Source organism: Pezoporus occidentalis, unplaced genomic scaffold (genome assembly GCF_034315485.1).
Source record: "Pezoporus occidentalis ecotype Australia unplaced genomic scaffold, CSIRO_AGI_Poc_V1 ctg162, whole genome shotgun sequence".
Lineage (NCBI taxonomy): Eukaryota > Metazoa > Chordata > Aves > Psittaciformes > Psittacidae > Pezoporus > Pezoporus occidentalis.
Window position 1 is genome coordinate 1,664,563 of NW_026913447.1, and position 17,712 is coordinate 1,682,274.

At 34.3% G+C, this 17,712-nt stretch overlaps 1 protein-coding gene across 8 annotated transcripts in view; it reads left to right on the forward strand.

Moving 5' to 3' along the window:
* Window positions 1–14,196, forward strand: part of SPEF2 (sperm flagellar 2) — an 87,179-nt gene extending 72,983 nt beyond the window's left edge. For 5 of the 8 annotated variants that reach the window (XM_062612919.1, XM_062612922.1, XM_062612920.1 and 2 more), the window contains exons 30-35: window positions 271–453; window positions 3,531–3,623; window positions 4,270–4,440; window positions 7,547–7,735; window positions 7,877–7,999; window positions 13,735–14,196. In XM_062612919.1, coding sequence (XP_062468903.1) covers window positions 271–453; window positions 3,531–3,623; window positions 4,270–4,440; window positions 7,547–7,735; window positions 7,877–7,999; window positions 13,735–13,815 — 840 coding nt within the window. In that variant the 3' untranslated portion in view covers window positions 13,816–14,196. Of the gene's footprint in view, window positions 1–270; window positions 454–3,530; window positions 3,624–4,269; window positions 4,441–7,546; window positions 7,736–7,876; window positions 8,000–13,734 lie in introns of those variants that run through there. The other 3 variants (XM_062612924.1, XR_009963657.1, XM_062612925.1) reach the window with 3 other exon arrangements.
* The last annotated feature ends 3,516 nt before the right edge of the window (window positions 14,197–17,712 follow it).

A 17,712-nucleotide genomic window follows, 5' to 3' on the forward strand; every position in this document is an offset into this window, starting at 1 on the left:
TTCATAGGCAATTTAGATATAGACCCCTCTTTAGAGAGCTGGAGTATTTATTTATAGGGATATCAACTACATGTACCAGGTGGCCTCAGTGACGGACAGTGGTCTGTGACTTGTTTTGTTTAGTGATACATGTCCTTTATTCATCTTTGAAATCTCACTGCAGATGTCCTGTGCATCCTCACCAGGTAAAAGACCCAAGTATACATAGCATATTGAAAGAGTATGTTTATGCATGCATATTTGACAGTAGAAATTTTTTTTGGTTTATAGTTACAAAATCTGGCATCTGCATTCTCAGTGAACTCAGAACTTACTGACTGGCGCAGATTCTTGCTAGCAGCAGCACAGCCTTGGCCAATACCATCTGTGACACAACTTCTCGAAACACTACACAGCTTCAAGTCTATTGATGTAGCTGGATCAGGCTTCGTTACAGAGGAATACTATATGCAGGTTGTCATTATTTCCTTTTTAAAATAATATCCTTTCATTAAACTCTGAATTGAACGATGCATTGTTTGGTTTATTCGCATTCAGAAACTCAGTCTGAATTTTAAATGTTTTGGGGTTTGAGGGTGCTTTCTAGCGTCTTCAGGAAATTGAAAGCCTAATACCCATGTTATCCGTAGTTCCACAAATCTAATTAATTAAGCATACTTTTTACTTCCATTTCCTACTTCCCCCAAAGTAAATTTCAAGTGAAAATCCTTCCTGTTCAAAAGAAACTATTCTGTGAGCACTTTGACTACTATTAACTTACTTGACACCATTGCGTAGTTCACCAATGTTTTTCAGGAAACAAGTTTCATGAAAGAGTACTAAGAATACATTTTTATTCCTTTAGCAAAATTCTGCTCATTAAATTTTCACTTACTTTTACTTTAGATTCTTAATCATGTTTTGGATGACTGCCGGTTCATTCATTTAATGCATACTAGCTATATGTATCATATATTTGTAGATGTAAATTTATATAGGTAGATATATATATGTCAGTTTCAGAACTACTGTCAATAATTTAAAACTTTCATGAGTGCCTGCCAAGCCCTACATACCCGAAAGTTGCAAAGAAACAAGTTCTGCAAAGCCAGAAGCCCCACAAAATGTTCAAGTCTATCTGCATCTATTAGACTGATGCAGATTATTTATTGATGCATGTTATTTATGGATGTGGTGATTTTTACTGAAGTGTTAGAGCTTAAAAATAAGCTAACAGTGACAAGACATGCAGACTGTGAATGCAAATTTCTAACACAGAATCCTAGTTCAAATATTGTATTAACTGAGCAACATAAATTAACTGAGTGATTAATTTACTTCTGGATTGCATATTTACTATCATTCAGCTAATGATAGTAAATATGCAATGATGTATGCTAATTTGTTTATAGGCTTATCCTCTGTTAATTCTTCCAGACTTTCAGTAGAGTGATGACTCTGAACCTACAGTCTATATAGTGGCTTAAACACTAAAAAGGACTAAAAATTTCATAAACACACAGGTAGCTCCACAGCTGTCTTTATGAGAAGAGAACTATATCAATAGGCACATAACTTAGGTACATGAGAGAATGTTATGGGAACCTTCAGAGACTCTCCAAAGCACCTCAGTTTAACAGTCTGTGTTGCTTGGAAGATTTGCTCTGAAACCAATTCATATTGAAAATAAAAGTTGTAATGTCTGTCACCCCTATTTCATTTTTGAAAATATGACCAAAATATTCTTCACTTAAAGCCTCATGAAAACCTTGTATATCTACTGTATATGAGTAGATACACAAGGTCCTAGAGTTCATGTTACTGACAGTACTGTAACTTGGAAATTTTTCATATAGAATTATGAGAAGAACAAGAAGAGAATTTTTCAGACATAAGTAAAATTTAGTGCTCTAATTTAAAAGTAATTGATAAGGAACATCTGATTTTTCTTTTATTGGAATACTTGTTGTATCCTTTTGGACCAGTTTATGGCAAATGTTATGAGATCAATGCCTGTTTCATTTTTTCTTATTCATTTCTTTCTTGAAAAAATGATGATTCACTTCCTGTAGAACATAGTGCACCAGAAAATTAATGAATCATTGCAGTGCATAAAATTAAGGAAAGAACAATAGCAGAGAGTTACCAAAATTATTCTTTATCAAGTGTTATCATTGATATTACAATTATATCATCTACAGCAAACCATCTGATCTATTTCTGGTAAAGATTTCAAAGGCAACATGAAGTCTTTTGTCTTGTTACTAATTTGTTCAGTTTTCCAAGATAACTCACATAAGAAAATAGCAGAAAGCTAGCTTTATTGATTTCTTTTCCTTTCTGAAAATCTCTTGGAACTTCCTGTTTTGTTGTATTTCATTGTCTTGCTTTGTAAAGAAAACACATAGTAATGATATATTTCATATAATCAAGAATCTAGTAATTCACCTGAAATGCGAAAAAGGATGTTGCTAATGAAATTTATAGCTTTATTACAATATTTTAAGTTAATGCCTACACAGAAAGACTATTGCATCTTATTAACAACTGTGATTCATGTAGATTTCCAATTATTTGAAATTATTTCATATTAGTCTATTAATAGGGAACATAGATTTTTTTCATATGTTGAAATCTTTCAATAAAAATGGTAACAAACTTTATTCTGTGTTTAATACTGAGACTTATGTGCATTCAATATGTCATGAAACTATTTTATGTTACTGTATTAACAAGAAACAATGACAAGCATGTTCATTGAGAATAACAGGAAGAACCTTTCACTGGGAATTTGAGATGCCCCAGCTGGCCCCTCTTTCTGCATCTGTATTAGTAAACTACACAGTGCTAGGGAACACCCCCCGGTAATGGTACTCGGCTGTCCGTACTTTCATGTTGTTTACATGTTAAACCTGGCTTGGTTTAACATGCATGAGTTCCAAGCAAGTGAGATTTTCTGTAGGCAGTCTGTTCACGGCCATCCTGTTTTACAAGGTAAGATCTAGCTGGTATTTCATGTTTGTTTGGCCTAGTTTTGGAGAACTGGTTCTGGGCACAGCTATAGCTATAGCTCTGTAGGCATTACAGGCCACTGTCTTCTTGTTGAGAGCAAGCGTGGGAAGGGCCTTGACTCTGGCCTTCATTATACTGAGGTGTGTGGACAGTTTCTTCCAGAAGTACAGCTAGGACAAAAGCTATGATGTAGCAAAGAATACCCTAAAAGGATGAAACTAGAACACACATAGAACTTGGCATCATATTCTGTTTCTTGGGTAGTGTAGGTTTACAGCTACCTAGTTCATTTGCACTCTTTTCAAGGGCATAGAGTCACTCCTAGCTTACTCCATTTTCAGTAATCCCCAAAGTATCTGTTACAAAGTACAAACAGCTACTCAATTATTCTGGTGTCAATGTATGTTAATAACAAATTCAGCCTGATTAAGCTCAGGAGTTAAGCTCTTAGTTACCTGTCTGTTGAACAGTTATAGAGCATGAAAACCAATGTATTTCATTGTGTAAAAATAAATTACTTTTTTTTTTTTTTAAATCAGGTTGGCTTATGGTTTAATGGAAATGAAGAGCTAAGCATAACAGAAAGTTGCACAGAACCTTTGCCTTTAGATAGGCTAAGAGCGCTCATAAAGGTAACTTTAAAAAAACAGGTATTTTGAAGAGACCACTCACTATTCTAACCAATGGGTATCATTAAATGCTTCTTGGGTCTTTTTTTTTCCATTACTGCTGCAATTTTTCAGTGGTTTTTAAGGATAGGTGGTACCTCAAGGTATGATTTCCATGTATAAAAACCTCAAAGTTTTAAATAATGTAGAAGAGAATTGAGGAATTGTCCTTCAGTATTCTAAATTATAGTCTAGAGGAAAAGGGAAAGACTTAATTTATTTCTTTTCTTCTCTGAACCACATTAATTTTGCTACGCAGTAACTAGCTTTGTAAATAATTGGAAGCAAATGATCTTTGTATCTAAGCTTGTGGAAGTCTTCAAGGAACGAGTAGGTAATAGCATGCTCTGAATACAAGAAAATATTTTGGATCTATTTGTCATGATTTTCTCTTTGTTCTAGGAAAGCCCTCAATCTAGAAAAGAAAATATGATGATTTCTGTTTCCTTGAATAACATGTTTTATTTATCTTGATTTACACAGCCTTAACACATTTTTAAAGATAGTTTCACTTATCAGCAGTCATTACTTTATTTCATCTCTACAGTCATTGATTTCTGCTTAAGTTCCACTTGTAGAAACTAATTTATATATTTTTGTCCTTTTGTAGTTTTTCTTCAGTTTGTTTGCTGATACCAAAAAAGATCCTGCTCTGCTCAGCTATACTGAGATGCTACTTTATTTTGCCTCCCACTCTGATCCAGTTGAAGGTGTTTACAGAGCACTTAGCGTTGCTACTGGAACATATATTCATAGAAAAGAAGATTCTCTTCCATACGTGGTAAAATATTACAGTAAAATATTTGATAATAGTGGTTCTTGCAAATTAGAAATTATCTAGATTTCTGTATGTTTCTGAGTAGCTCCAGTCCTTACAAGGAGTCCCACTGATTTCACAGGAACTCTGCAAATAGTTCACTGACTTTAGTAATAATACTCATAAGTATTCCTCCAAAAGTCTGAAAGTTTGCTTGCCAGATAACAATGAAAGTTTAAGATATTTCCTGGGAACTACTTGTACAGATGAACAGAGGACCCTAATCTTACACAACTAAGTCCAGCTATCAATCCTCAGAAGTTAGACTGTAATATGACTTACAGTATCGCTATCTAAAGATATGAAGCCTGATATAATTTATTTTCTGCTATGTTTCTTTGGGGTATTTAGAAGTATATATACCTTTGTGTTATTTTGAAGTGTTTTGGCTTACCCATAAATCAGAAGGATCAATAATTATTTTATATTAAATAATTAAAAAATATTTTTACAGCTATGGTGAATGTATTGCCACAACAAATGAAGCTTTTGAACATTTCTGGAGCATCTTGTTATTTTTAAAATCCCCAAACTGCCATTAGTATACTGTATGTGTCAGTTACTTATTATTGAATTATAAGTAGTTTTTTGAGGCATAAAATTTGTGTCAGTACACAGCTTTGAAAGAGCTTGTTCTTCTCAATAATAAAATGTTTCACTTTGCTGTCACAACCACAGTGACTCTATCATTTGCTTAATACTTAAAATATAGTTGTGCTCTCCAGAAACTGTAGAAAGGGCATAATTTTACCACACAAATTCTACCCATACTAATAATTACATTTTATCACTTCAAATGACAAAATATATTCTTGTACTCCCCTGTGTCTGCTTTTATTTGGCACAATGGAGTTTTTGTCCATGAGAGAGACTGAATAGGACAATTTCTTTTTTACATTTCTTAGAAGGAGAGTACAGAATGCTCCCAATTAGGTACAGTGGATCTGAATAGTTTCCCATATTTCAGTGGAAAGTTCTAACTCTCATGTCATCAGATATAAAGCAACACACCTACTCCCCTCCTCACTGTTTTCTGCTTGGTTTGATCTGTTTAGTCGGGACTTTTGTAAGCCTCTAATTACATGCACTGGCATTATCACATATGTGTCTACAACTTGTTAAGGCTGTGAGTCACTGTTGAAGGTGAAAAATTCCTTTCAATCTAGAATTCACAATGTATTTGAGAAGCAAGAATTATACCCCATCCAACCTGAGAATTTCTTCATGCTTCGTTTTCCACTCAATGTATTTGCTCTGTGAGTCCATGATATGCCTGATGTATGTCTCACAATGTATTATACAGACTGGTTTTGTGCCTGATTACTTGAAAGTCCCTTAGAAACCTAGAAATATCAAAAAATTAGATGCTAAGTAAGCATCTTGCATGTGTGGATTCTCTTTGACATTATAGTAACCTTTTATAGGTTGGTGTTCAGAACCATAGGCTGATAGAACATAGTTTTAATATTTCTTTCTTCTTATGGCTTGTGTTCTTTATCTGCGCACTTCAACAATCACGTTGAGTACAGAAAAAAAGAGAATTAAAAAAATCCTGTTCCACTGAAGTGAATGAGTTTTCACCACTGGCTTCAATAGGGCCAACATTTCATGCAGGGTATTTCACAACCACAAGGTGGCAAAAAGTAAATTATGAGTTGGTATTGTGATACGTTTGGGTCAAGATCCATCAAATAGAAAGATAAGAGATCCCTGGAGACAGAGTGTTTTTCAGCACCAAAATAAGAAACTAAACCTTTTTCTAACTGTGGCTGTTTACATGTGATCTAAATAATGCCAGTTCCCCCTGTAAAGATACTGGAAATCTAGTAAATATTATTAGTGGAATATTCATCAGTGGAATACAAAGAGCTATGCAGCTCACCTCAAGTTTTGTAATACATTTTAGATAGCCAGTGTATTACATAGCAGCACCTGATTTAAGATGTTAAGTAATAGGATAAAAGCAGACAAACATATTCTAGAGATTTCTCTTTGACTAACTTCATAGCAAAACCCCTTTCACTTAAAATGCTTGGCTTTTAACTTTCAAGAATTTTGTTGTTGGTTGTGTTGACCTTACAGCTAAATGTAAATGGTACAGTGAGGGACAGAAAAGCCTGTCAATATTTGGGTGATCTCCACTGCTGAGTGTTAAAGAGTTTTGTTGAAAACACTCTGTCAATGACTGCTCATTCTTTGTTGTAAAGATCTTGTATTAAGGCCTAAGACAAATAGCACGAGTGCGACTGAATCTCAGCAGTCTCTCCCTCCTAATGGGAAAATAAATGTAATTTCCTGTTATTGTTAGTGGTTAGTCTACACAGTGGCCTCATCTAGTCAAAGCATTGTTCACCTATGTGAGGTGCTTTCTCATCTTTGTGCTCACAATCTCTACAGCTGTTTTGCTTGTTGTTTTGGGGGGGGTTGTTGGTTTTTGGTTTGGGTTTTTTGGGTGTTTCGGTGTTTATTTTTTCTTTTTGTTGTTTTGTTTTTTTTTTTATACTTGGCATCTCTAAGCAAAGACACCTCATTCAGTTCATAGTAAACTTCCAGTTTTTCTGCATGAAGCCCTTCTCATTGTCTGTGAGCAGCTGGTGATGAGCCTATGCTGTTAGCCTAAATGAAGTTCATGCAGTGATTCCTTAGTCTGAACTAGAAAATTCATGCTACTTTTTTCATGTAAGCATCCATAATTATCAAGTTTACTCCTTATACTAACACAAAGTTCTTAGTAGATATTGTAATTTGTAACTAGTAAGTATTTTTATGTTTTGTTGCTCAGAATATTATGAATTTCTCAGTGGAATGTTGGCCATGTTCCTGGAAAAAGTTGTTTATTAAATTTCTTCTAATGCCAACATTACAGATATTTCTGGACTTTCAGGATCTATTCCTTCATCCTACAATTCAGTAGATAATTTTTTGTGACTTGACAATTTTTGTTTGAACTGAACTGAATCTGAAGTTTGGAAGTACAATCCACTTATCCTTAGTGAATGCCTGACTGAAACAGATGACCTACTGGCAGACAACTTGACTAATACTAAGTATTATACCTACACTTTCTTAGGCTTTTCCTTATATCAACATAGACGAAGATGAGGAAACTTTAATAGAAGAAGAGAAAGAAGTCCTGAATTACATGGGTGAAGGAATAATTTCAGTGGAAACTCTACTCAAAGTGTTTCGTACTGGAGGAAATAAAGATGATGATAATAATAGATTTTGTAATCCAGAGAAGGAAGGCAGCTATGATAAGGTAAGCAAGTTGATTCAAAGAAGGTTTTGTAAGTTGTATTTTATGTTAAATAAATACCTGCTGCAATCTTTGCTTTTCCCCAATTGTTTTTGAAACAATAAATTGACCACTTTTTAGTTTTCTGTTTTTGTTTTCTTAAAGCATTTCATCAGAATGTACAAAGAGTTAGGCAGTAAAGATCTGACACCCATTCCGGTTGCACTCCTTTTGAAGCATTCTTTCATTCAAGATTTGGTCAACAGCTATCAAGAATATAAGCTTCCTGTAAGTATTGCTTTCTGGGACCAAGAACTTTTTGAGTATGCATACTGAAATCTGCATCATCCCAGAAATGTAAATGAAATTAATTTAGGTGCTGCCAAATATACAGCATAGCAGGTAGAGATTAGATGTTTCCTTTTCAATGAAAATAGCATCAATAAAAGACTGCATGGCTTTCTGACCTATTTTTTTTTAATGCCTGTTTTGCTGGCCTGTAGCTGCCTACAAGTTTTCTACTGCCTTATCACATGTGGCATTGCCTTTCCCCTGCCCATAGGAAGGAGCCCGATTGAATTATCTTCCCAAGAGCATCTTACTGCAAAACACCATGAGATATGTGATAGAACACATTCCATCCCAGGCCAGCTAGGCTGCTGAAAAGGGCATGCAGAGGTAGTACAGGTCTAGATGTTCTTCCCTGACATACTCTAGATCTTCCCTGTTACCTGTACTTATGTTTAAATGTGTGTTACAACAGTTCCACATGACACAAGTTTGGGCCAGAATATACGTATTAAATGTGTCTAACTATGGCAAAAATATGTGATATATAGGGTATAAGAAAATAATGTGAGACAAAATGAATGGATGCTTGCATTTGCATGCTCAAATTCAAACATGAGCAGTCTTCACAAGTTTGAGATTGTCAGCACCAGGGGCGTATAATATCGCACAACCTTTAAATCTGAATAAGGTACATAATGCTCCAGGACTAACTTTCTATTTCTATTTCTATTTTTCTATTTTTCTATTATATTCATACACTTGTAAGAAGTGAAGTGCTCAGCACTTATTTTAGCTCTCATAATCGTCGTTAGTAAAAGGCGTGATATAAGAATAATAGAATATGTTTGCTCTGTCAACAAGGGTTAAAATTTTATTTTTTGGTAGTAGGAAGGGATACAAAAGGACAATGTAAGAGAAAGACAACACAGCTGAAGATTACAAGTATGAATGTGTATCTATCCTGCCTCTGTTAATGTCTTGACTGATTTGGGAAGATAAGCACCATGGAATGTTAGGTCATTCCTCCCTTCCCTTCCCGATTCTTTCTTCCTGACCCTTTTTGTTTAATCGAGTACTGCATTTCCTCATTTGAATTTTTTTTCCAACTTCACTGAATTTCTCGTAGACCAGTTTCTTAAACCAGCTCACTGTTCTTGTACATGATCAAGCTCAAGCACTGTTCTTTACATAAGTACTTCCTTTACTTGCAACATTTAACATAGTGCAAGCTCCCCATGAAGACCAAATGTGTGGTCTAAAGTAGCAGCTGTTAACTGAGTAATGCCATATGCATATACTTTGCTATTTAAAGGCAGGAGGGCTGCTTTTTAAAACCTTTTTTCACTAAGCAATAGTAGAATATCAAGAGCAAAGCATCTATTCTTCATCAAAATTTCTAATCTTCCTGTACTACTTTCAGGAAGAACCATATTATATAGCTTGAAGAGTACACTGTAGTATGCATTTAAAATCTGCTAGGTACCTCTAATCACCTATATTTGGCTGGTAGGGTATGTTCAGGGCGGTACAATTATAAAAATTGTCAGACTATGAGAAAAAGTGTAGGTGAGAAAATACTGTATATGAATCCTGGCAGTAGCAGAGGGTTTCAGAGCACATGCTGTAGGCCAAAGAAATTTCTACAGATTGCCTACCAAAGATATATTAGAATCATTCCATTTAAATAACACATTTTTGTACTCACTAGGCAGATCCACTTGATGTCTCTATCTACTGACTTGGCAGTTAGATGATGCAGAGCTTCAATTTTCATTTGTAATGCATAGAATTTCCCCTTCAAGGGCTTATACTGACTGTGTCTCAAGTACAGCGCTTTATAGTTTCTATACTTAAAAAGGGAAGATTATATTCCTTGAGTGGACTGGTAAATACAGACTGCCGTCTTATGCATGAACACTTCACAGTCTTACTCTCAAATTGTGACTAACGAGGGAAGATCCATAATTTCTTACTGAACTTTACAACAAATTATTATATTCACCAGCAAACAGGCACAGTGACCCAGTGGTCATGAACTCCAAGAACAGTATGACTATTGTATATTTTGTGAACAGGTGTTGTTTGGTTTTTTTCCCAAAACATTTCCAAAGTAAGAAAACAATATTTTTAGCATCAATTATTTTTTCAGAAATTCTCCCAAGACTATAAAAATCTCTATAAAAATGAAACTCAACCACAGTGCTGTTATTTTGAGATCTTTTACAAGATAAATATAGCAAGTTAGGGTGTGGTTTCCAAGGTTAAAATCTTTCTACTACTGCAGTCATAAACAGTGGAAAATAAAATGTTTTGCTGAAAACTATAAATGGAATATCTAGCTTACAACTTTTTTTTAATTTTAGTGAGAGCACCTGATTATTTTGGCCTCTTGATTGCCTTTTCTATTTTAACCAGTACTATCTCTGATACAAATATTTGCTCCAGGTAAGATATGTTGTCTTTTAAAGGGAGTTTGTTTTCTCCATTCATGTACCAATCGTCTGGCAACATTGCTCATGATGATGACCTTTCTGTTAGCCTCAGCCAACAAATAAACTTGGAAATTTTGTTACATTTCATCTGGGATTTTTTGTTTTCATTTGGTTTGGGGTTTCTGTTTTCTGTCTTGATAAGTAGTCTTTCTGGTCTTGAGTAGAACTTTCAGATGGTTTGCAATTACCAACAATTTTTTTTTTGCTTATCAGATGAAATTCATTCCTTTAGAATAGTTAGAGCACACCTTCATGTAAGTGTGTGTTTATGAATGCACTCAATTACATTCTGAATCAAATAAATAAGAAAATATTTTTAGTAGGCTAACAGATTCAGATGAGAGAAGCAAGCCATTCTGCTTTTATCTACTGCAGAGGTCTGTGTATTAAGATTTGTCTACTAAGGGGTCTTTTTCAGGGCTGGTATTATTTTTCGTTATAAATTTTGCCTTCTATCCTCAATCTGTCACAGACAGATACAGTAATACAGGAACAACCACACATTTTAGTAACTGAATATTGACTGTGATAAATTAAAATTTTGGGATTTATGCATGTAAAATATATTCTATTTCTTAAATTTTTGCTTTCATTAATCTGTTATTTTGAGGCAGCACGATATAATTACTAAGGATAACAAAGAAGTTTGATAATTAGCATTCAGTTGGTTGATATAAAAAATATTATGCATTTCATAATGTTACTTTTTTATCCTGATTAGTCCTTTTTACACAACTCTACTTTTGAAGACAGGAATATCATAGAATCATAGAATAGCTAGGATTGGAAAGGACCTTAAGATCATATTGTATTTCTATGTGTCTTTGTTTTGAATAACAGGCCCTTTAAATATATTTTAATTAGGCTCTTGGATCAAGTTTGTTCCTTCTAAATTGTCATATTATTATTGCTGTTATTATTGGTCCTGTTAATCATTTCAGTAATATTACTCAAATATTCATGCAAATAAATAGGAGTTCCACTGATACAGGATTTTATAGTATAGCTAACATGTCTTTATTAAAAAAAACACACGTTTGACTGTATGTTGAACAGTCATTACAAAATCTGTTTATATGCACAGCAGCTATTTGATTTTACACAACTCAACAAACATTCAGAACTGCATTTATCATTTAACAAAGTAATAATGCTTTCTCTCTAGGGAGAGTTCATACATATTACATTCAGTAAGGCTTGTGAGGTAGACCATGTAGTTCACAGTCAACAGTAAATGCAGAAAAAAGTACTGCTGAATCACTGTCTACCCATAGGCAGTAGTTGTAATACTTATGAAACCTGAGAAGCCTTTTTCATGTGGTGTTTTAAATGTCCCAGAGTGCAAGAGAAGGAAAATTCAGCTCAGTGTTTAAATACCTAGTTTAAAAAAGAGACCTATGTTATGTTTCTCTTTATCACATATTCCAATTAAAAAAAATAATCTTAGGAAATGCTATTATAAATGAATAATATTATTTATTACATTTTAAAAATTATTAAAATATCTATTCATGTAACAGAAATATGAAGTTTACTTCATTAAACACAGACATAGTAAATCTGTTGGAGTACTATTCCTCCAGTGTTTTGAAGCTGTTTAGTTTTGGTTTCCTCTGCAAAACTGTTAACATAAACAAAACTTGTCCAGATAAAATATTCTTAAATGCTGTTCTGTCACTCTCTTTTCTGCATTGATTATAATTTTCAATCATGCTATGCTTACTTTTAGACTGATATTTAAGATATACTTCTGTGGCATTGCTGGAGTTTAAAACTTCCACTTCCCACACAGATGAACACAGTGACAGTACTGGATGTGTCTCTATATATCATTTCCTCTGCAACAAGTAGTAGATTGCTTGAGCTAATTTTTTACAGGAGCATAGATTTGAACTTTACGTTTATTAGAAGTCTCATAATATAGTTAACATTCTATCATGCCAGAAGTACTACAGTTAAACTGAGATCCTCATCTGCTTTGCGTGGTAATGATAAGTACTGATAATGAACTTGCAGAAGGCTCCATTTGCTAACATTTGCTTTTGTCAAACCGGAATTGAAACTCCTTTTTCTGACTCAAGGTGCTGAAAATGGCCTCCTTAGACTGAAGTGTTTCTTTGAGTAAAAGATAAGTGTTAGTACTACCTTCTAAACCAAAGGACTACTAAAATTATCTTTTAACATGGTTCCTCTGTACTTACTGAAATGCTCCTGATATTTTACAAGGCATGTGAAGCATCATTACATACAGGCAGTTTCTGCATCTTACTGTTGTTACTGTATCTTACAAATATGCACAAAATACATGCTGGAGTATTTAATTTATTTTATAACAGTTCTGATTCAATTATTCTACTGAAGAGAAAAGTATTTACTGATGGTACCAGAAAGTGGTAGAAAGTTTAAATACCATTTATCTTCATATTAAACATATAGCACATTATTTTTTAATCAAAAATTCCTTGTTAATCCTACTTACCCAATGGATAGTATTGCTGAAGTAGGCAATAGAGAAGATTGTACTAATAAAAATTATTGGAAATTAACAAATGAAACAATATGTTATAAAGAATGCAGAACTGCACAAAAAAAGATAACTAAATGTGGGTATTATTCCAAATGCTAATTACTTACTTTCTTTTATTTCCCTTTCCTTGAACTGTTGAAATTCAGCCTGAAATATGACATATAAGTAAAAGAAACTTATTGAAGAATTTGACTCTGTTCTGAATAATATTTCAGTGGTTTAACCAATAGTCTTAATACTCCTGTTTACTGACAAGTTTAAGCCAACTTTTGAGATTTCTACATACTTCAAGAACTGCATTTTAACGCACTCTAGTTTTCTAAAATTGCTGAAGGCAATGATGTTATGTAGATAACTAATATCAGTGGTATTACTTAGCTAATTATTAAGTAAATCAGGCACACTTTTAGAATTTGCCATGAAGGATGTTCTTTCTGTAATTGTCGCTGTATGTTTATGTTTTCATTAGTGTGCTGAACATACCTAGTGCTTAAGCTAAGTTACAGCATGGTTTTTAGTGCCCTTCTGAAGCACATGTTTTGTAATCTAAGGGTAGTATAAATTATAGCAACTTAAGTTAGTTTTTCATCTTAATTTAGGCACTAGTTAGAAGGCTCACCCCATGGAAAGACCGGCATTTTTACTAAAATTTTTAAGGTACAAGAGGCTGCAATATGAAATAACCTTTTAATGTTTCATTTTTCTTTCCATAGGATATTAAAATATTTTTCCAAAGATCCAAAGAAGCACAGTCATCTGATGGAAAAAATCATCATCAAAGTATGGATAAATGATCTTCATGAATACTAAGAAAGTTTTTTGTTGTTTTGGGTTTTTAAATTAAGTTTATAAGAAATGCTTCTTGCATCTTCAGTCCTCCCTTCCATGGGAAGGGATTATTTGTTTACTGTTGTGAGAGTAAAATCCCATTGAAATTACACATTTACTGTTACTTTAAATTAAAAACCAACCAACCAAACAACAAGAAAATACCAAGAGGAAAAGTTAGGGCTAGTACATATTAAATAATCTGATGATACTTCTAAATAAAATTAAACCAGTTTCTGAATTTAAAGAAAGCTTACAGTGTTCATTAATAACTGGTATAAGAACAGAGTATATCCAGTTCTATTAAGTAAGCTAAGCTATCTAGTCACCTTTTGTTATGTGTATACTTTATTGATTCATAGGTTTTTTTCATTAATTGAGTTTTTAAAAACTTGTTGCAATTCATAGCTAATAAATTAACTTTTTCTCAAAGTTCAGGATAAACTACCAAAAAGACATTATGTACATGAAAATGGACTGCTTGTTAACAGTGGAGATGAAAAATCTTCACTAGCCAACCATTCCATGTCTAACCCTTCACTGCAGCTTAACTCTGCTCTTACCCACTAAAACCCTGCAGGCGTTTTCTCTGGTGCAGCACCAAATGCATTTCAAGGGCATGGGTAGCAAAGGGTGCTACTGTCCAGTAACCTCCCCACCTACAGGGCTGCACTGAGCAGGCTCCAAACAAAGCAGTAGGTAGGTGCTACACTGTTCGTAGTTCCACTGCTAATTCTGCACATAATATTATAAGTAAGTCAATAGACTTTACAGTGAGGTTTCACACAGTTGTTTTCAGGAATCAATTAAAAGTCCTTTTTAACCAGCACAGTGTATTCAAGGGCACCATACAGTCCACATTTCAGGCTTTTGTGGTTTGTTTAGGTGATAGGTGTTTGTCTAAAAATCTCTATGGCACAAGAGTACATCTAGCAGTTGCCTTCTGTGACAGATGAAGCAGAGTCTTGAAACACTCTCCTTATTTATTACTGACATGGCTGTTTCTTTTTCTATATCCAGTTTGACTCTTACTGGCTTTCCTGGAAGTTGTTCTGAATGATTTTCATAGAATTTTTCTTGTTAATAGGATGCTGGTGTTTTCTTGCAGTTTTATTCAACTTTTCTCTTGTGGCTCATGATCGGCTGTTAGATGATAGGAAATATTTTTTAATGGAATTTCTTAACAAATTTTAGAACACTCTTTGTAATTAATGAATATGGAATTCAACACTGCTATGTCTCATACCCTCAGTTTTCAGTGGTGCTCAATTCTTCTAATCTACAGCTTCAAGTCTTCTCAAGACTGGACATAGCAAGTAGGTAGCTGATTATCTGAACACTGTATATCTTCTAACTTGCAATCTGTCAGCTGCCCAAGATTTAAACAAACCTGGTGCATTCTACATTGTTTTACTGGCTTAGAAACATAATTAATAAGTAAATATTTCCAAGATGTCTACTCATAGCTGAACATTGTCGTGCTGGAGTACTTTTTTCTATGCTTTGCAGTAGCTTTTAAAGCTTCCTTTGCCTGGTTTGAATCAGTAAGGTACCCTAACATACGTTGCTCTCTAAGAATACAAATAGTCCCATTGAAGTCAGCTAACTTATAGGGAACTACAAACCTTTGCCCTATGATAAGTGCTATCTGCACAGAATACTTTTACATTTTTAATGTATCTTTATTACCTTGTAGCCAAGCATGCATGACATAGGATAGTACTTCTATAACATTTGCTGATGTTCCTAATTGATTTTCTAAATTGCCTGCTTCATGTATAAAGCAGTTATGTATCAAAAAAGCAATAGCAGCGTACAAAAAAGAGGAACTGGCATAGTTACAGACAGTAACTAGCAGACTTACCTGTAAAAACAGTATGGTTTCTATTATGATAAAATTACCAACATTTGTCGGAGTTTTTGAACTTGCCGATGTCAATAATGGCAGTTTTGTTTCTTTGTTGATTTAAGACAAGTCAAATTTTGAAAGGAAAGTTGGTAGTCTAGTGGTAGCAGATCAAAGCTTCTATATGTGATATATGAAGCTCAGAATAGAACCCAGTAAGCTTATCACTTCAGGCAAATAATGTTGTGTCTCATCACTCTACATACGAGGTGCTAACCACACCAGCATATTGTAGCTAAGTACTATCTTAGAAACAGATGTAACTTTGTTGTGCCCCCGCAAACCATGCTAAAACCTCAACATCCTTGTTTTACTTATGACAACAGACTTCATGATGCATACAAATTTATCTGCTTTATTACCAGAGTAATTTCTTCCATAGTCTGTACAACTGGGTCAGAATTTCATCTCTAATATTCTTGAAATGTTACATGTATATATTTATACAAGACTTTGACTTTATTCTTCTAAAGTGAAAATACTATGTAGATAAAAAAATTACAATGCAGTTCTCTGCCTTTTGTATATTACAAAATCTTTACATTTTTACTTTTTTCCATATTTAGTTTCTTTAACAGAACCCAGCCTTAATTACTGAGTGTTCCTCATGTGAAAATAAAAAGCTATCACTTAAAATCTGTAAATTTGAATGAAGTAAAAGGGAGCTTTGGCTACGGGAAACCATAAATGGCCATTTAGGTAAAGTTCTTCAAGTATTACTCTTTTGACATACACTGTTTATATATTTTACTTATGGCCTAGAATGGAACATAAAGTCACAGAACCACAGAATCACAGATAAGCTGAGATTGGAAGAGATCACCCAGCATCATCTAGTCTAACCTTCCAGCACAAGCAGTATCACCTAGAACATATTGCTTAGGACTGTGTCCAGGCAAGCCTGGTGTATGCCTAGTGAAGGAGACTCCACAACCTCTCTGAGCAACCTATTCCAATGCTCATTCACCCCAGTGGAAAGAAGTTCTTCCTCATGTTCAGGTGGAACTTCCTGTGTTTCAGCTTATACCCATTACCTCTTATCCTATCACCTGGGATCACTGAGAAGAGTCTGGCCCCATCCTCTTGACACCCTCCCTTGAGATGCTTACATACATTGGTCAGATCGCCCTGAGCCTTTTCTTCTTGAGGCTGAACAGTCCCAGCACCCTCAGCCCCTCCTCATGTAAGAGATGTTCCATCCAATAATGGGCCCACATTATTTGCTAATTTTCCTCTTATTAATGCATTTGAAGAAGCCTTTCTTGTTGTTCATGACATCCTTAGACATCTACAATTCAAACTGGGCCTTGGGTCTCCTTGTCACATTTCTACATACACTTAACAACATCCCTATATTTATCCCAAGCAGCCTTTTCCATTCTTCCTTCTCTGCACTTCTCCTGCTTGTCTGAATTTTGACAGGAGTTCTCCTACCCTCTTTGCTTGATTTATTGCCCATGGGGTTGCACCAGTTTTGAGCTTGGAAGAAGTGATTCCTGAATATTAACCAGCTCTCTTGGAACTTTCTTTCCTTATCATTTATCATTATCAATGTAAAGTTTATCATTACTGATAAAGTTTGAAATTAAATGCAAATTGTGAAACAATGTCAAATAATAAAAAGTGAAATGGATTGCATGGTGAGGTGTCAAATAGCACGTATTTATCTATGGTAAGAATAAACGCATCATTTAAAAAGCAAAAAGTGTATGCCTTAACAATAGCAACTTATTTTTGTTGACAGTTGCCACTTCTGTATAATTGCCACAGTAGTTACTCTATAGACTTGGAGTTCCGAGCCTAATGCAGGCTCCAGACATAAAAAAATATCCTTTGACTCATGAAGGTGGAATGCTGAGTAGATTTGCATTCAGATTTGGCAGTAGAATTACAGTCATGCCATGTTCAGTTTTCATATCTACACTTACTTTGTCAAAGGAAAACTTAATGGAGGTTC